The sequence below is a fragment of the Cyclospora cayetanensis genome, unplaced genomic scaffold (genome assembly GCF_002999335.1).
Source record: "Cyclospora cayetanensis isolate NF1_C8 unplaced genomic scaffold, CcayRef3 CcayRef3_contig_84, whole genome shotgun sequence".
Taxonomy (NCBI): domain Eukaryota; phylum Apicomplexa; class Conoidasida; order Eucoccidiorida; family Eimeriidae; genus Cyclospora; species Cyclospora cayetanensis.
Genome location: NW_020312757.1, coordinates 134143 through 146149, shown reverse-complemented (window position 1 = coordinate 146149; position 12007 = coordinate 134143). Strand labels below are relative to the sequence as shown.

Here is a 12007-nt window from a genome sequence, read left to right as displayed (position 1 = left end):
GAGGCACACAAGGAAAACAGACTACCATGACGCATCATGACATCGCTGCCCGAAAGGGTATTCGCGGGTAGAGGATAAAAAAGGGAGTCACTGGATTCTCTGCGTGGCTCCTCTGGGCAAGGATGGAATCCCCGAATAAAAGCACACAGAACCACAGACAGACTCTTGCTCGTTCACCCTGCTGTTGCATCCAAGTCATCCCTCCACGAATGATAGAGGCACCTGGCAATGTACATCCGAGTAGTGCACACCAGCGATGCTGCTGCAGGTGCTGCCACAGTTGTTCAAGCAGCACCACATATCTGACCCCATTTGCACAGCTCAAAGAGGGGTACCTGCAAATCCGTTCTGCAGCTTTCGAGTAGAATTTGGCCCTCTTGAGCCGGGAGAACGGGACAGATTTCGTAGCAGCCTGCCCTGTACCATCTTGTCGGCGGCTTGCTTTTCCTCCTGCGGGCCTATTAGGTTCCTGAGGAGAGAATTGCTACTCCCCTCGGTGAAGAGAGACTCTTCCAGCTCCCGTGACTGCTGGGATCGTGACCTTCTATTGCTGCTACTGCTGTCACTTTCTAAGGCCAAAGGCTGCAGGCGCCGCTTGCTGCCCCGAGGAGCCTCAATGTCAGCTTCGCGGTCCTCGTTTTGGTTGGCACCAGCACCGCTCTTACTGCTGCTGGAGCTCGAGCTATTGCTGCTAGTGGGGCTTTGACAGAAGCTTTCTCCATGGAGCACGGGAATAGCTGGACTAAGGCTACTAGGCGCCCCCTTTGGAATGCGGAGGGAACCCGCCTTGTAGGCCATAGCCACCTTCAGAGCGAACTCCCAGAGGCCTAATTCGTGAGCGAGGCGAAACAGGTCAGTAAGAGTTAAAAACTTGAGCTGGCCGCATGCTCCAGCCTGAGGCAAAAGCACAGAATACAGAAAACCCCCTTCTCCCGTCAACACCATTGACACGCATTCGAGAACGCAATCGCATACAGGCTAATGCACTTCTGGGAAAGATGAGGCTTCAGATGACTGTAAAACGGATGTGTGCACCTGCGGTGAATGAGGAGAAGACGACCGCGGCTGTATGGTGTATGTACATATATATATATATATATGTGCATAAAATCTTTTTACGTACAACAGTATGGGTGCAGCTAGATTATCGCACTCATAGACGCCAGCATACGTAAAAGAAAGTCGACTTTCGTAGTATCAGCACACTGGGTTACAAATATGAGAGAGCGTCTCAAATTCCTGTCCAAAATTGTGGAGGAATTTCAGATTCAGGGCGAAGGACTAAAATACACCCGAAAACTCACGCCCCTGCTCATATATGTGTGATAAGCCGTATATATCCCTAGAACATTAGCGCACCTCGAGTTTTTCTCGAACGACAATTAGAAGGAGTTTCCTGCCAAGGTCCCCCACAGCAAATCGTTTGCCTTGATGATAACTCCTGTCGAAGTCGCCAGGGTCTATGTCGTCTATATGAGTTTGATCCAGCTGCAAGGCGAGGGCTTCGAGATCATATGTCTGGCCATACAGCTGCTGCACTGTTGCACGGGGGGCACCCCTGACGCATTTAGCCCCTCGAGTCAACTCCGGCACTTGCCTCAGCACTGGGCCTGACGAAGCACGCGCTGCACACTTCTGGCTCTTATCGTTGCCACTTCCTGAGCCGATGGACGCTTGCTGCTCCTGCTTCGAAGACAAATGAGGCAGAGCCTTCCCTGCGGGTGGCATGGCAGGGGAAGAGGGGGCCGAGTAAGTCGCGGATGGCTTCCCACCGGACGGTAACAATACGGGCTCCCCCTCCAATCCCTTGCTCTCTGTGCAGGCCTCCACGAAGCCGCTTGCCTGAGGGGCAGGTGACTCGTTCAATCTGCTTTGACGCTCTGGCCAGCATGGAGCACCAGGCAGCCACTCGTCTTCTCCCCTGCGTTCTGTCGCTGCCCCGTCTGAGCAGTCCCACACCAACGCAAGCACCAGCAATGGCAACGGCGGCAGATCAATAGAAGAGCCTCAGTACTCTCCACAAGCAGCGACTGCTAAAACGATCCAGAGCACATCGACGGATACCATCTAACTGCAGGCGCACGCGCCGCCACCCTAATCGCCCCTTTTAGCTGCAGGTACAGCAGACTGCTCTTCATCGAACTAGTTCCACTACCACCAACCTGCAGTGGAAATCTCCTTCGGGCCCGGCGCACTCCTGAAGCCACCAGCTCTGAGGCTTCGACCCCTATGTTTAGCGGCGTCTTTGCAAGGCCGAGGTAACTTTAGGGCCGGTGCCGGGGAGGACTGCCTCTGCTGTTGTTGATGATACTGATCTGGCGGCTGTATCACCTGCGAAGGCGACGAGAAGGAGTCATCTGTGCCCTGCTGACGGGGATGCTGCTGCGGCATCTGTTGCGAATCATCGCACCCCATCGGGCCCAGCAGATGCTCTCGCATCGTCTGGTAAGGCGGCAGTGTAGGAGACAGCAGCTGCTGCTCCTGCAGATGCAACTGTAGTATACCAAAACGAGAGAGCTCCTCATTCGTTGGCACAGCAGACCACAGTTGCTGCTGTTGCTGCAGCAGCAGCAGTTGCTGCTGCTGCAGCAACAACAGATGCTGCTGCTGCTGCGGTGTTCCATGCGCCATTGCAGCCTGCGCACCCTCAAATGTGCCCGTTCTCTCGGGCATCTGCGGCCTCTCCAAGTGGTTTTGTGGAAGAAGGTGCTGCTGTAGAGGGTGCAGCTGTTCTGGCTCATGTTGCTGCTGCAGCTGATGGTGATGCTGATTTTCCTGCAAGTTTTGCTGGCGGTATTGCTGCAGGCCATGCTCTTCCTGCTCCAACACTTGCTGCTGCACACTTGTATGCAGTCCAGGTGTGCGAGGATGCTGCAATGGATCATTCGTCAGCTTACGTGCGTCTTCATCCACGTGCTGCAGTTCGTTTAATGGAGGCGAATGGTATAATCTCAGCGGCCTCTGCTGCACCAGCGCGGAGTTTTGAAACAGCCAATCTTGGGGCTGCTGCTGCTGCGCCTGCTGCTGCTGCTGCGCCTGGGGGTGTAAGGCCGTGTACCACTGGTCATATGCAAGTCCCGTTGTCGCCCAAGACAGGAGCTGCTGCTGTTGCCCTGCATGCTGCTGCTCCCCCTGCCGTTGCATCAGACGGGGCCCCGGCATGACAGCTGGCAGCAGGGATATATCCTGTTGATTATTGATGCTTTGGTGAACTAGGTTAGATCGAATCCGCTGCTGCATCTCGGTGTTTCGTTCTGACAATTGCGGCCTGCCAGGCTGTTGTAGCTGATTGTGCTCCTGTTGGTGCTGCTCCTGTAACACTGACCGACGAGACAGCAGGGTCGATCCCTCTTCAGAGGAGATGATGCCACTGGCGTTGAAGCCGCAAGTGGTGCCGAGGATGGGGTGCTGCTGGGCGCAAGAGCTCAGTGCATCTGAATCTGTCCCGCCGCTTTCAAGGGAGCCACGGCATCTCAGCAATATCTCGTCGTTGTACCTACCCTGCAGCACACAGACACAGCACCCATGAACCACATTTTCTAAGCAACAAGAATCACGCCCGCTTAAAGGTGATCCGCAAAGGCAAAGGGCGCCAATCCGTGAAGCTTCATAAGGACTTAGGCATGCACGGCAGTCTGAGCGAGGTGGACCTTTGTCTTGCAAGAAAGCACGCGTAGATTTCACATGCGCATGATACAGCCTTTAAAGACATGCCAGCAGAAGCAACACTTACACTTGTCTTCAGGACTGGGTCTACCAACCCTCTCATGCCGAATGGTCCTGGTGCTGCTGTTGCTCCTGGTACCATTTCTGCATCATTCCTAACTCCGCAAATTGTGGTGTCCTGGCCACAAGCGGCCACATACGCCGCAGTATCATTTGAGTCACTGCTGCTAGGTCGACGACGAAGCTGTCCATAAAAGAAATTTTGCACTTGCTGCTGGTTTCCTGGCTGCTGCTGTTGTTGCTGGTGCTGCTGTTGTTGCTGGTGCTGCTGTAGCTGCTGCTGTAGTTTGTGCAGCAACTGCGAGCTGCTGGAGCATCTCCTGATGGGCTGATCCTCCTGCTGCAGTAAGGCGGTAAACGCGTCCTGCTGCTGCTGGGTCTGTCGTTGCGCAAAGTTCCCTGAGTCTTCCCTTCCCGAAGATACCTGAGATTGCAGTTGTGAGAAAGATCCGTCTGAATCTTCTGTTTGCAGCCCCCCGGCCAAAGTGTACGCCAGAACGGGATCGAAAGACCCTCTGATGTCTCCCCTGTCCCCGAGAGGCACCAGCTTGAGGTCTGAGGAAGAACGCCTTCTGAACATTCTCCTGAATCTCACTTGGGCGTTACACGACAACAAATACGTAACGACCCACTTCTGCACTGCGGTGATAGTGCAAAGCACAATAACCGCTGGAAGAAGCACTTGAGCGGAAGCGAATCCTCTTCTTGCTATGGATTCACCAAGGGCCGAAAGTGGTCCTGGGGATGGGTACCCCCGTTGTCTGTAGTGCGCCCTCTGAAGTGTAGAAAGCAGTCAGAATCTTTTCAACAGCCTCAGGCCAGACACTCAGGCAGGCCAAGAGCGGCGCAGCGTCAGCCTTTTACTGTCTGTGGCGCGCCAAGTCTTTCTTCGCCACCACTAGAGAAAAGAGACAGGTTATGTCTTTATTCCCCCTCTGAGGTCACCTGTACAATCAACGCACAGCATCCTGCATTCTTGTCGCGTCAGCATCTAGCCTCTTGGCATATCTGAAAAGGAAGTAGGGAAAAGGAATGTTGTGTTTCCAATGCATGGGTGGCCGGAAACTGCAGGGGAATCGTGTGCGGTCTGGCAGGAGAGTACCTCAGTAGATGCCTCCTGCACTTTGCATGCAAGCCTTCCTGTGTCTCGAAGCCTCCACAGTAAGCGCAGTACCGCGGAGCAAAGTGCGTGTAGAAAGGAATTTCCGGTATACGCCAAATAAACCCAATTACCGTTCGGCCTCCCCCGCACGAAGTGCTGTGAGGCTGGATGTAGAGGCAAGGAGGCAGACTGCATCGGAATGCTGTGCATGAAGGAAGACAGCAATTTAAAGTGGTTTGCATAATGTTTCAAAGGAGAATGGAAAGTAACTTTGAAACCCGTTTAGAAACCCCTCTAGATGCTGCCGATGCTTTCGTTGCCTCAACTTGTCGCTGCACCACTGGTCAGGCCACTTGCTCATTTGCCCTTGCTCCCCGCGGCGGCTTGCTGCGGGTCCACAACCCCTCGTACCCAAGTTTCTAGCTAAAGTGTCAGACAACAGTCCAACAAGGCAAATATCGTGGCATATCAACGGAGCCAACGGCTGAAGATTGCCTCTACGAGTGGCCGGGAGTAGGGCTGGGATACAGGGGGCTTGGGGGGAAAGACCTATGACGGCCAGACATCACAGGCATGGAGCCGTCATCCCAAACATCAAATTCTTGCATCCATGGTCGCATATAGACGAGATATATCATATGGGAAAAGGAAATTGAAGGGGGCCCTTAGGAGGGCCCCCAGCGCTTTGTTTGAGACGCTGCTTTTCACAGTCTATAGCTGACGGAGGGGACTTCAACAGGGGGGCCCTGAAGTCGTAGATGCGGGATATCGCCTATGATACCTGCACCCTTAAAACTGTGTAATCCGTTCCAGGTGGTTTAATTACCTCTTGCTAGTGTTTGACAGCATTTGAGTCAACTAAGGCAGAAGCGAGTGTGAGTCGCAGTGGGTCGAGTGGGTGCCTTTCTTCAGGAGGGCTCCCTGGCTAAAATACCTATCTCTCACGCGAGATGACGAGTGAAACCATCGTCGTTCTTTATTTAGACTTGAATTCTATTGCGATATTTGTAAAAAACGCAAGGCCCATTGCCGAGTACTGCAGGCCCACCTAAGGGTACCTGCACATGAGGAGCACAACCCTCAATAAAAGACATGGGAATTGCTCGCGAGCGGTTTTCCTCTTGCGACCCCCAGAATAGCTAAGGCCTACCTGGCAGTCTTTTGGCGCTGTAATTTGTTTCCGCTTCTGCGGCTGTTGATGCTGCTGCTGCCGGGCTTGCGATGACAAGTCAGCAAACCTCAGGATATGGAGAAGCACGCCAAGCTAGACTCTACTGCAGGGAACTATAGCGCTAAGCGAATCGCTGCCTAAGGCGGTCACAAGGTATAATACTACTAGCGACTCAGTACGATATCAGTATGTCATGAAGCCAAATTGTATCATCCGGACTTATTGCGAGGGCAGGGGTACCTCGTCAAGAAGAAGGTAAATTTGGCAAGCTCAACAGACCGTAGTGTCTGGAATACTGTGTGATTCCTTTGGATGGCGTAGAGCCCCTTTCTACGGTCTCCGTATGAAAGCCTTTAGCCCCAAATCCATATCAAATGTTTATGGCGAAGGGTTTGTTAACTTCAAAGAGCCCTCCTTCTTGTACTCAACACCCCATTAAGTTCCTGCTTGAAAGAAAAAAGTCAGTTAGCCAGCATGTTGCCACTCTCCGAGCACTCTGAGGGTTGGCACCCGGTCGAGCATTCCAACCTAGGGTGTGGGCGCACAGCTTTCCCCCATCCTAGTATTGAGTTGATCCTTCATTGCAACGCATGATAAGAACTGCCAAATCAGCGAGTCAGTTATTTACCGATTTTTCGGTGAAAACGTACTAGTTCTGTAGAAAGTGCATATATGTTGCTCGACCAGATACAAGTAGACTGCGGACGGGTTCGTGGGCGCAAGAAAGATAAATGACCAACCTATCTCTGGCAGCGGCATTCATGGACGTAAAATGACGCTACGTGTCTGGATCTTTGCTCAAAGGTGTACTAGCAGATGTAGGTAGTGAGAGTAACGACTCGTAACACTCTACCTACAGGCCCCGAAGGGGGTGACTTGGCTCCGATTTCAGTACAAGCATAGTGGAAAGTTATTGAATGCCCTTCCATAAAAGCTGCGACCTTTTCCTGGCGGCGCTTTCCAGGGTTCACAGATGAGGGGAAAGGGATAGATAGGGATCTCGCTGATGTACCGTCTTAGCACACCGAGCCTTCACGGCTAGTGGCACACATCATCTAGCGCACAGAACATTGATTCGTTTGGTATTGAACACGCGCTAGTCTGCAATAAAAAAGATGAACGAGCAGCAATCCAAATAATTACTTCATGACCACTTCTTGGTTGAGTCCAGGGGGTAAAAAGTGCAAGGCGCAGCTCTGCCGCCCATGCGGCAATTCCACGCGCTCTGGTGTCAAATGTTGCTGCTGCATTTGTTGTACTAGCAGTCATCTAGGGTTATGCGCATGAAGGTTAGCGCCGAAACAGTGTAGACCAAATTGACGTCTCTCTAGCAAAGGGGAAAGAGGCAGAGTCAGAAGCAAAAGCCGATGGGAACAGAGCAAACGTGTCAAGGAAGTGTAGTTGATTGTGCTACAGTAAAGCGCTTTTAGCAACCTTAACTGAATAATTCTAAGAAGTAGAAAAGAACTAATTGCTTGGTATGTTTTTCGGTACATGTTACTTGCTGCAGCGTGATCCTGATGCTCAAGACCTAATGTTGTGTGCATGAGCTCTAGATACTATATGCACTGGGCTGGGGCATGCGGGTAGTGTCTGGAGCATACATCAACGCGCAGCCCAGCTGACCTTCTCCCCTCGTGTCAAGAGCCCGAGGCGCAGGCAGGGGAAGAAGGGAGCTTATTTGGGACACACAACATGACTTTCTATCGTTCCTATCGATTCTGGCACTAGTGTCTCCTTACGGAGACAGTAGCTGAAGCGCTAAGGCTTGTAGCAGTGCGCGATGCAGCACAGCTACCCCTCACACAACCACTGATTGTGCATGCACTGGGCTGTCAGCTTTCCCAAAAACAGCTTTCTCGGTTCGAGTCATTTAATTACTCAACAAATTGATTTTCCTTGCCAACATTTGGGAGAAAGATCCTTTGCAGATGGAAGTTAGTGGCGCAGTGCCCGCTGGGGGGGCAGAGTCCGGCTTGCAAACTAAGGTAAAGGCAGCGGCTCCACAGCGCGTAAAAAATGGATCGATTAGCCTGTTTGGACATCTAGTTATCTGTGTGCTCTTAGCTAAAGAAACGCGAGTGCTACTTACTGCATATCTGCTAAAGGAAGACCTCCATAGTAGTTTTACGGCTCTCGAACATTTTTGGCTGCCTGGATATTCTGCTTCGGTTCAAGTCTTCATACAACTCCTGACTTATTGGCCTTTGCCAAGATCAGCTCAGGAGCAAGCTTTGAGGGAAATGAAAAAGCCAGAGCCCGCGGATCTATAAAACTTTGGTTGCAAGCCCCAATGTAGACGAACTGCTCCCTTATCAGAGGTTTAAATCAAGCCCAAAAGTTTAAATTGCTCGCAGAGTAAAATAACCAAAAGGCGATTAAGCAGACGACCAGTGAGGCTTTCATAAATGCTGGACTACTCGAAACTTTGGGAGGAATTCAACACGAATTATGCGTCTTCGGCTAAAAAGGAAAAATGCAGTCAGGATTCAGAACCGATCGACGTTGGGGCTATGAAAGCCGGCCTTGCCGTACGTCCCAAGGTGGACGAAACAAAAGCTACACAGAATCCGTGCTCCTAAGCACCCCTGGAGAGCTCCCCAGCAGTGCAGCGAGTTCTACTGCGGGAAATCATGTCATATGATTTGGAGCTGCGAAGGCATGCAAACGACCAATTAACTTGAACAAGTGGACAAGGATCAGCGGAAGTGTGCTACTAGATGAGCAAAGAAGGCGCACTAGGGAAAGAGCAGGCTTCCAACGCAAGTTGCAGCACAGTGAAGAAGTCGCCCCTGTCAATTTTGTGCTCATAGCCGCTCATGTTATAGGCCAAGGATCGTTGGCGCCAGTTGCCACTGGTTGTGAAGTGGACCTTTTATCGGAAGAGAATGCTTAGAAATCCTTTTCTCTCTTTGCAATGAAACTATCAGAGAATCTGTGATCTGCGGGACTTCCAGACATGTGTTTCAATTCTGAGACTTTCTGGCAGTAAGACATATGGGGTAAGAGATGAAATGGGTATATTTGTTAACATGTCGACAACGAAATAGATGCGATCTTACCCCTTCACCTCCAAAAGGTCAGCACTATAGTTCGTAGTCAGACAAGTTCAAATCCTTTCACGAACCAAGAGAATTTGCAAATTGTCTGGTTGACAACTGTTGGGCGGCTGTGGTTTCTGATAAGCTGGGCGTGGAAGTGCGCCCCGCAGCCAGGGGGACGCAACCCAGGCCACCAAAAATCTGTAGGACATTCTCCAACATGATGTGATTCCCACCTTGGTCATAAGGAACAATATATCTGCGCTTTGAGCAAAGCGACATTTAGAAAAGCAGCCTCATTGTACAAGTGGCAGAGCTTACGCTTTTATACCGTAGCATGCCATCCTCAGCATGGTAGTGCGCCATGTTGCCACCATTTCTGTTTCGCCCAGATAGCGGATGCATGGATTTCGAAGGCATAGGATCCAAGCGATTTGAATAAAACTTTAAATTATCACGAGCAGCAGCGGCTGTGCTGCACAGCAGTAAATCATTAGGATGTTGCGAGCGCGCGTCTATGGCTACGCTGATGATGCCCTTCATGTACTGTACTGTAATGTTATGAAGGAGGATGCACCCACTCCAGCAAACACATCTAGGATTATCAATAGTCTGTACACTTTTCCTAAGGTGACTTAAAGCTTATGGCACTTCCGGACGCTTAAAAAATGCCCATATAAATAGTGCTGGCATTTTTTACGCCCCTCCCATCACAGCGTTCACTTTCCTGCACTGGATTCCGCTGCTCGGCGTCGGCAGAGCGATAGAATAACAAGCAATAAGTAAGTGCCATGGAGAGCCTGTAGCCTGTGGAGAGACAGTTGCACCCACTGATGTCACCGGCATTGGCTGTCGATACGAAATGGGGCTCATAATCTGGCAACGCTAATAACGAGTAGTTGGAAGGCGGATGACAACTGTCCTCGGCGCGGCACCTGCCTCATAGGTCCAGATCACAGACTGCGTTTTAGAATGTAAAGCAGGCAAAAAAGCAGCGTTCCGTGTAAACCCAGGAATGGATGCCAGGTAATTGGATGCCAGCCCATAGAAGTTCTCAAAGTCTTTGGAAGTGCGTAAAGATAGAGACCAGGCCCTGATTGCTTTAATCGTTGCCGGATATGCTTTATCTCTGGCAACCCAAACATAGAATTCTAGAAACACAAGCGTCTTGAAGGGTAACGAATCCTTTTATGCCTTTACATACCGCTGATTGCCCCGCACTGGCTGAAGCACAAGCAGAACGTGCTTTTAGTGTGCCTGGAAGGTTTGGCTGAATACGGAGTCGCTGACAATATAAACAGTCATCCAGTCTTCTTGAATGACTCACAACAACCCCAATATACTTAATGCTACAGTTCAGCTGGGGTATTAACAAGCCCAAACGCCACATAGGTATGCTTTTGTTTGCGAGTGCGATTGTGAAGCTCTCTTGTGCGTCTGCCATCCGGGTGAACGGATGGTTGTAAGGAGGCGTTGGTGTACTTCGAATGTGGAGTATATTGTAGATTCCGACGGTTTGTCAAGTAATATGCCTATATGAGGCATCGTAAACTTCTGTTTCGTTGCAATTTTTTCAGAGCTTGAATATTAACGAAGCTGTGCCATCTGTCGCCAACACTGGGTTCTGCTCACAGGCGCTGGTCAACCTGAACTGTGCCCGTTTTCAACAGACCTTCCGCTTGCAGCTAAGTAGCCTTGTTATGTTGTGGCAGCTCATAATACAGTGGAGCATAATTTGGTGCTGATATGGGGGTCTGCTTCTCACGGTGCGCTGGACGATCACCAGGAGGCCAGCCTGTTGGCAAGTCACATTTTAGCACATCTGCGAAGTGTTGCTTGGTAGCTGCTCATTCCTGCGTTTCGTAGGCTGGATAGGCAATTGAGTTTGCTAGTACTAGATCTTTAGTAGAACCAGCTGGGAGGAATAACTGCTGAAAACCGTCTTCTCGTACTGCTCTGTTGATCTGCTCACACGACGGCCTGGCCTCACCTTGCTGAGCCATCGACTCTACACCCTACGGCATACATAAAATAGGCGTTGCTGAACAGACCAAGAAGCGCTTTTCGCAAACGTCTCTAGGCACAAGAAATGCCCCAGCACGCACCCGTGGTCCCATGGGAGCTTCCTTCTGGATCACCCCTGGCACATCTAGTACTGCGTCATGGTGCACGGGCCCTACACACAGGTTTTGATCCGTGCTAATACCATAAAACTTCGATGAAAAGCGCCATTTTAGTTACCATAGCCTTTTCAATCTCCTTGTTGTGTCACCTGACAACAAGCCTGAATCTTCGGCACTGCTCCACCGCGTGAATAGCGGCCTGCATTTCTGGATCATACCATTAGAAAGAATATCCACTTCACATCCAGTGGCAAGTAGCGCAACCGATGTGTGAGCATGTGAGCTTGTACCAGCACAAAGGTGATTCGTTGATGGTGTTCAACTAAGGCTCTGTCCTCTGTGGCCCCCTTTACTGTGCCGCGGCCTGCGTTAGAGGCCTGCTCTTTCCCTAATGCACCTTTGCTCATCAAGTAGCGTACGTCCGTGTCCAATTGTTCAACTTAATTGGTCTTTTGCATGCCTCTTTCAGCTCCAAATCATATGACTTGCCTTTACACATTAGAATTGGCTGCATTGTTGGGGAGCTCTATGATGCTGCTTAGGAGCACGGGTTCCCTAAGGCTGGCCGGCTCTCAGAGCGCCAACATCGATCAGTTCTAAATCCTCATTGCCTTCTTTCTCCTCAGCCAGAGAAGCATAATTTGTGCTGAATTGTTCCTGAAACCTCGAGTAGTCCAGCATTTGTGGAAGCCTCACTGGTCCGCTGTTAATCGTTGGATGGCTGCCAAGCCTGCGACCAACTGATATGAAATTTGGGCTACACCCGACGAAAATATTCGATATAGCAGCGGTTTATGTACATCGTAGCTTTTGCAAACCGAAGTGTTTTACTTCTCAGCATCAT

General features: G+C 50.8%; 1 protein-coding gene across 1 annotated transcript; it reads right to left on the bottom strand.

The window, feature by feature from the left end:
• Positions 1-284: 284 nt before the first annotated feature.
• LOC34618121 lies at positions 285-4306 on the bottom strand. The gene is made up of 7 exons (XM_026335893.1): positions 4151-4306; positions 3959-4063; positions 3651-3910; positions 2793-2950; positions 1360-1928; positions 424-894; positions 285-302 (listed from the first exon to the last, which is right to left on the bottom strand). Exons 1-7 carry the CDS (start codon positions 4304-4306, stop codon positions 285-287), a joined length of 1737 nt encoding a protein of 578 aa, XP_026191678.1.
• Between the last annotated feature and the right edge of the window lie 7701 nt (positions 4307-12007).

Coding starts and splice junctions, on each gene's coding strand:
- LOC34618121 (XM_026335893.1), bottom strand. CDS start 4,306: ATGTTCAGAAGGCGTTCTTCCTCAGACCTCAAGCTGGTGCCTCTCGGG. Junction 1,929..2,792: donor GCATGGCCTGCAGCAATACC/GCCAGCAAAACT, acceptor GGGCAGCGACAG/AACGCAGGGGAGAAGACGAG. Junction 895..1,359: donor TCGTTCGAGAAAAACTCGAG/GTGCGCTAATGT, acceptor CTTTTGCCTCAG/GCTGGAGCATGCGGCCAGCT.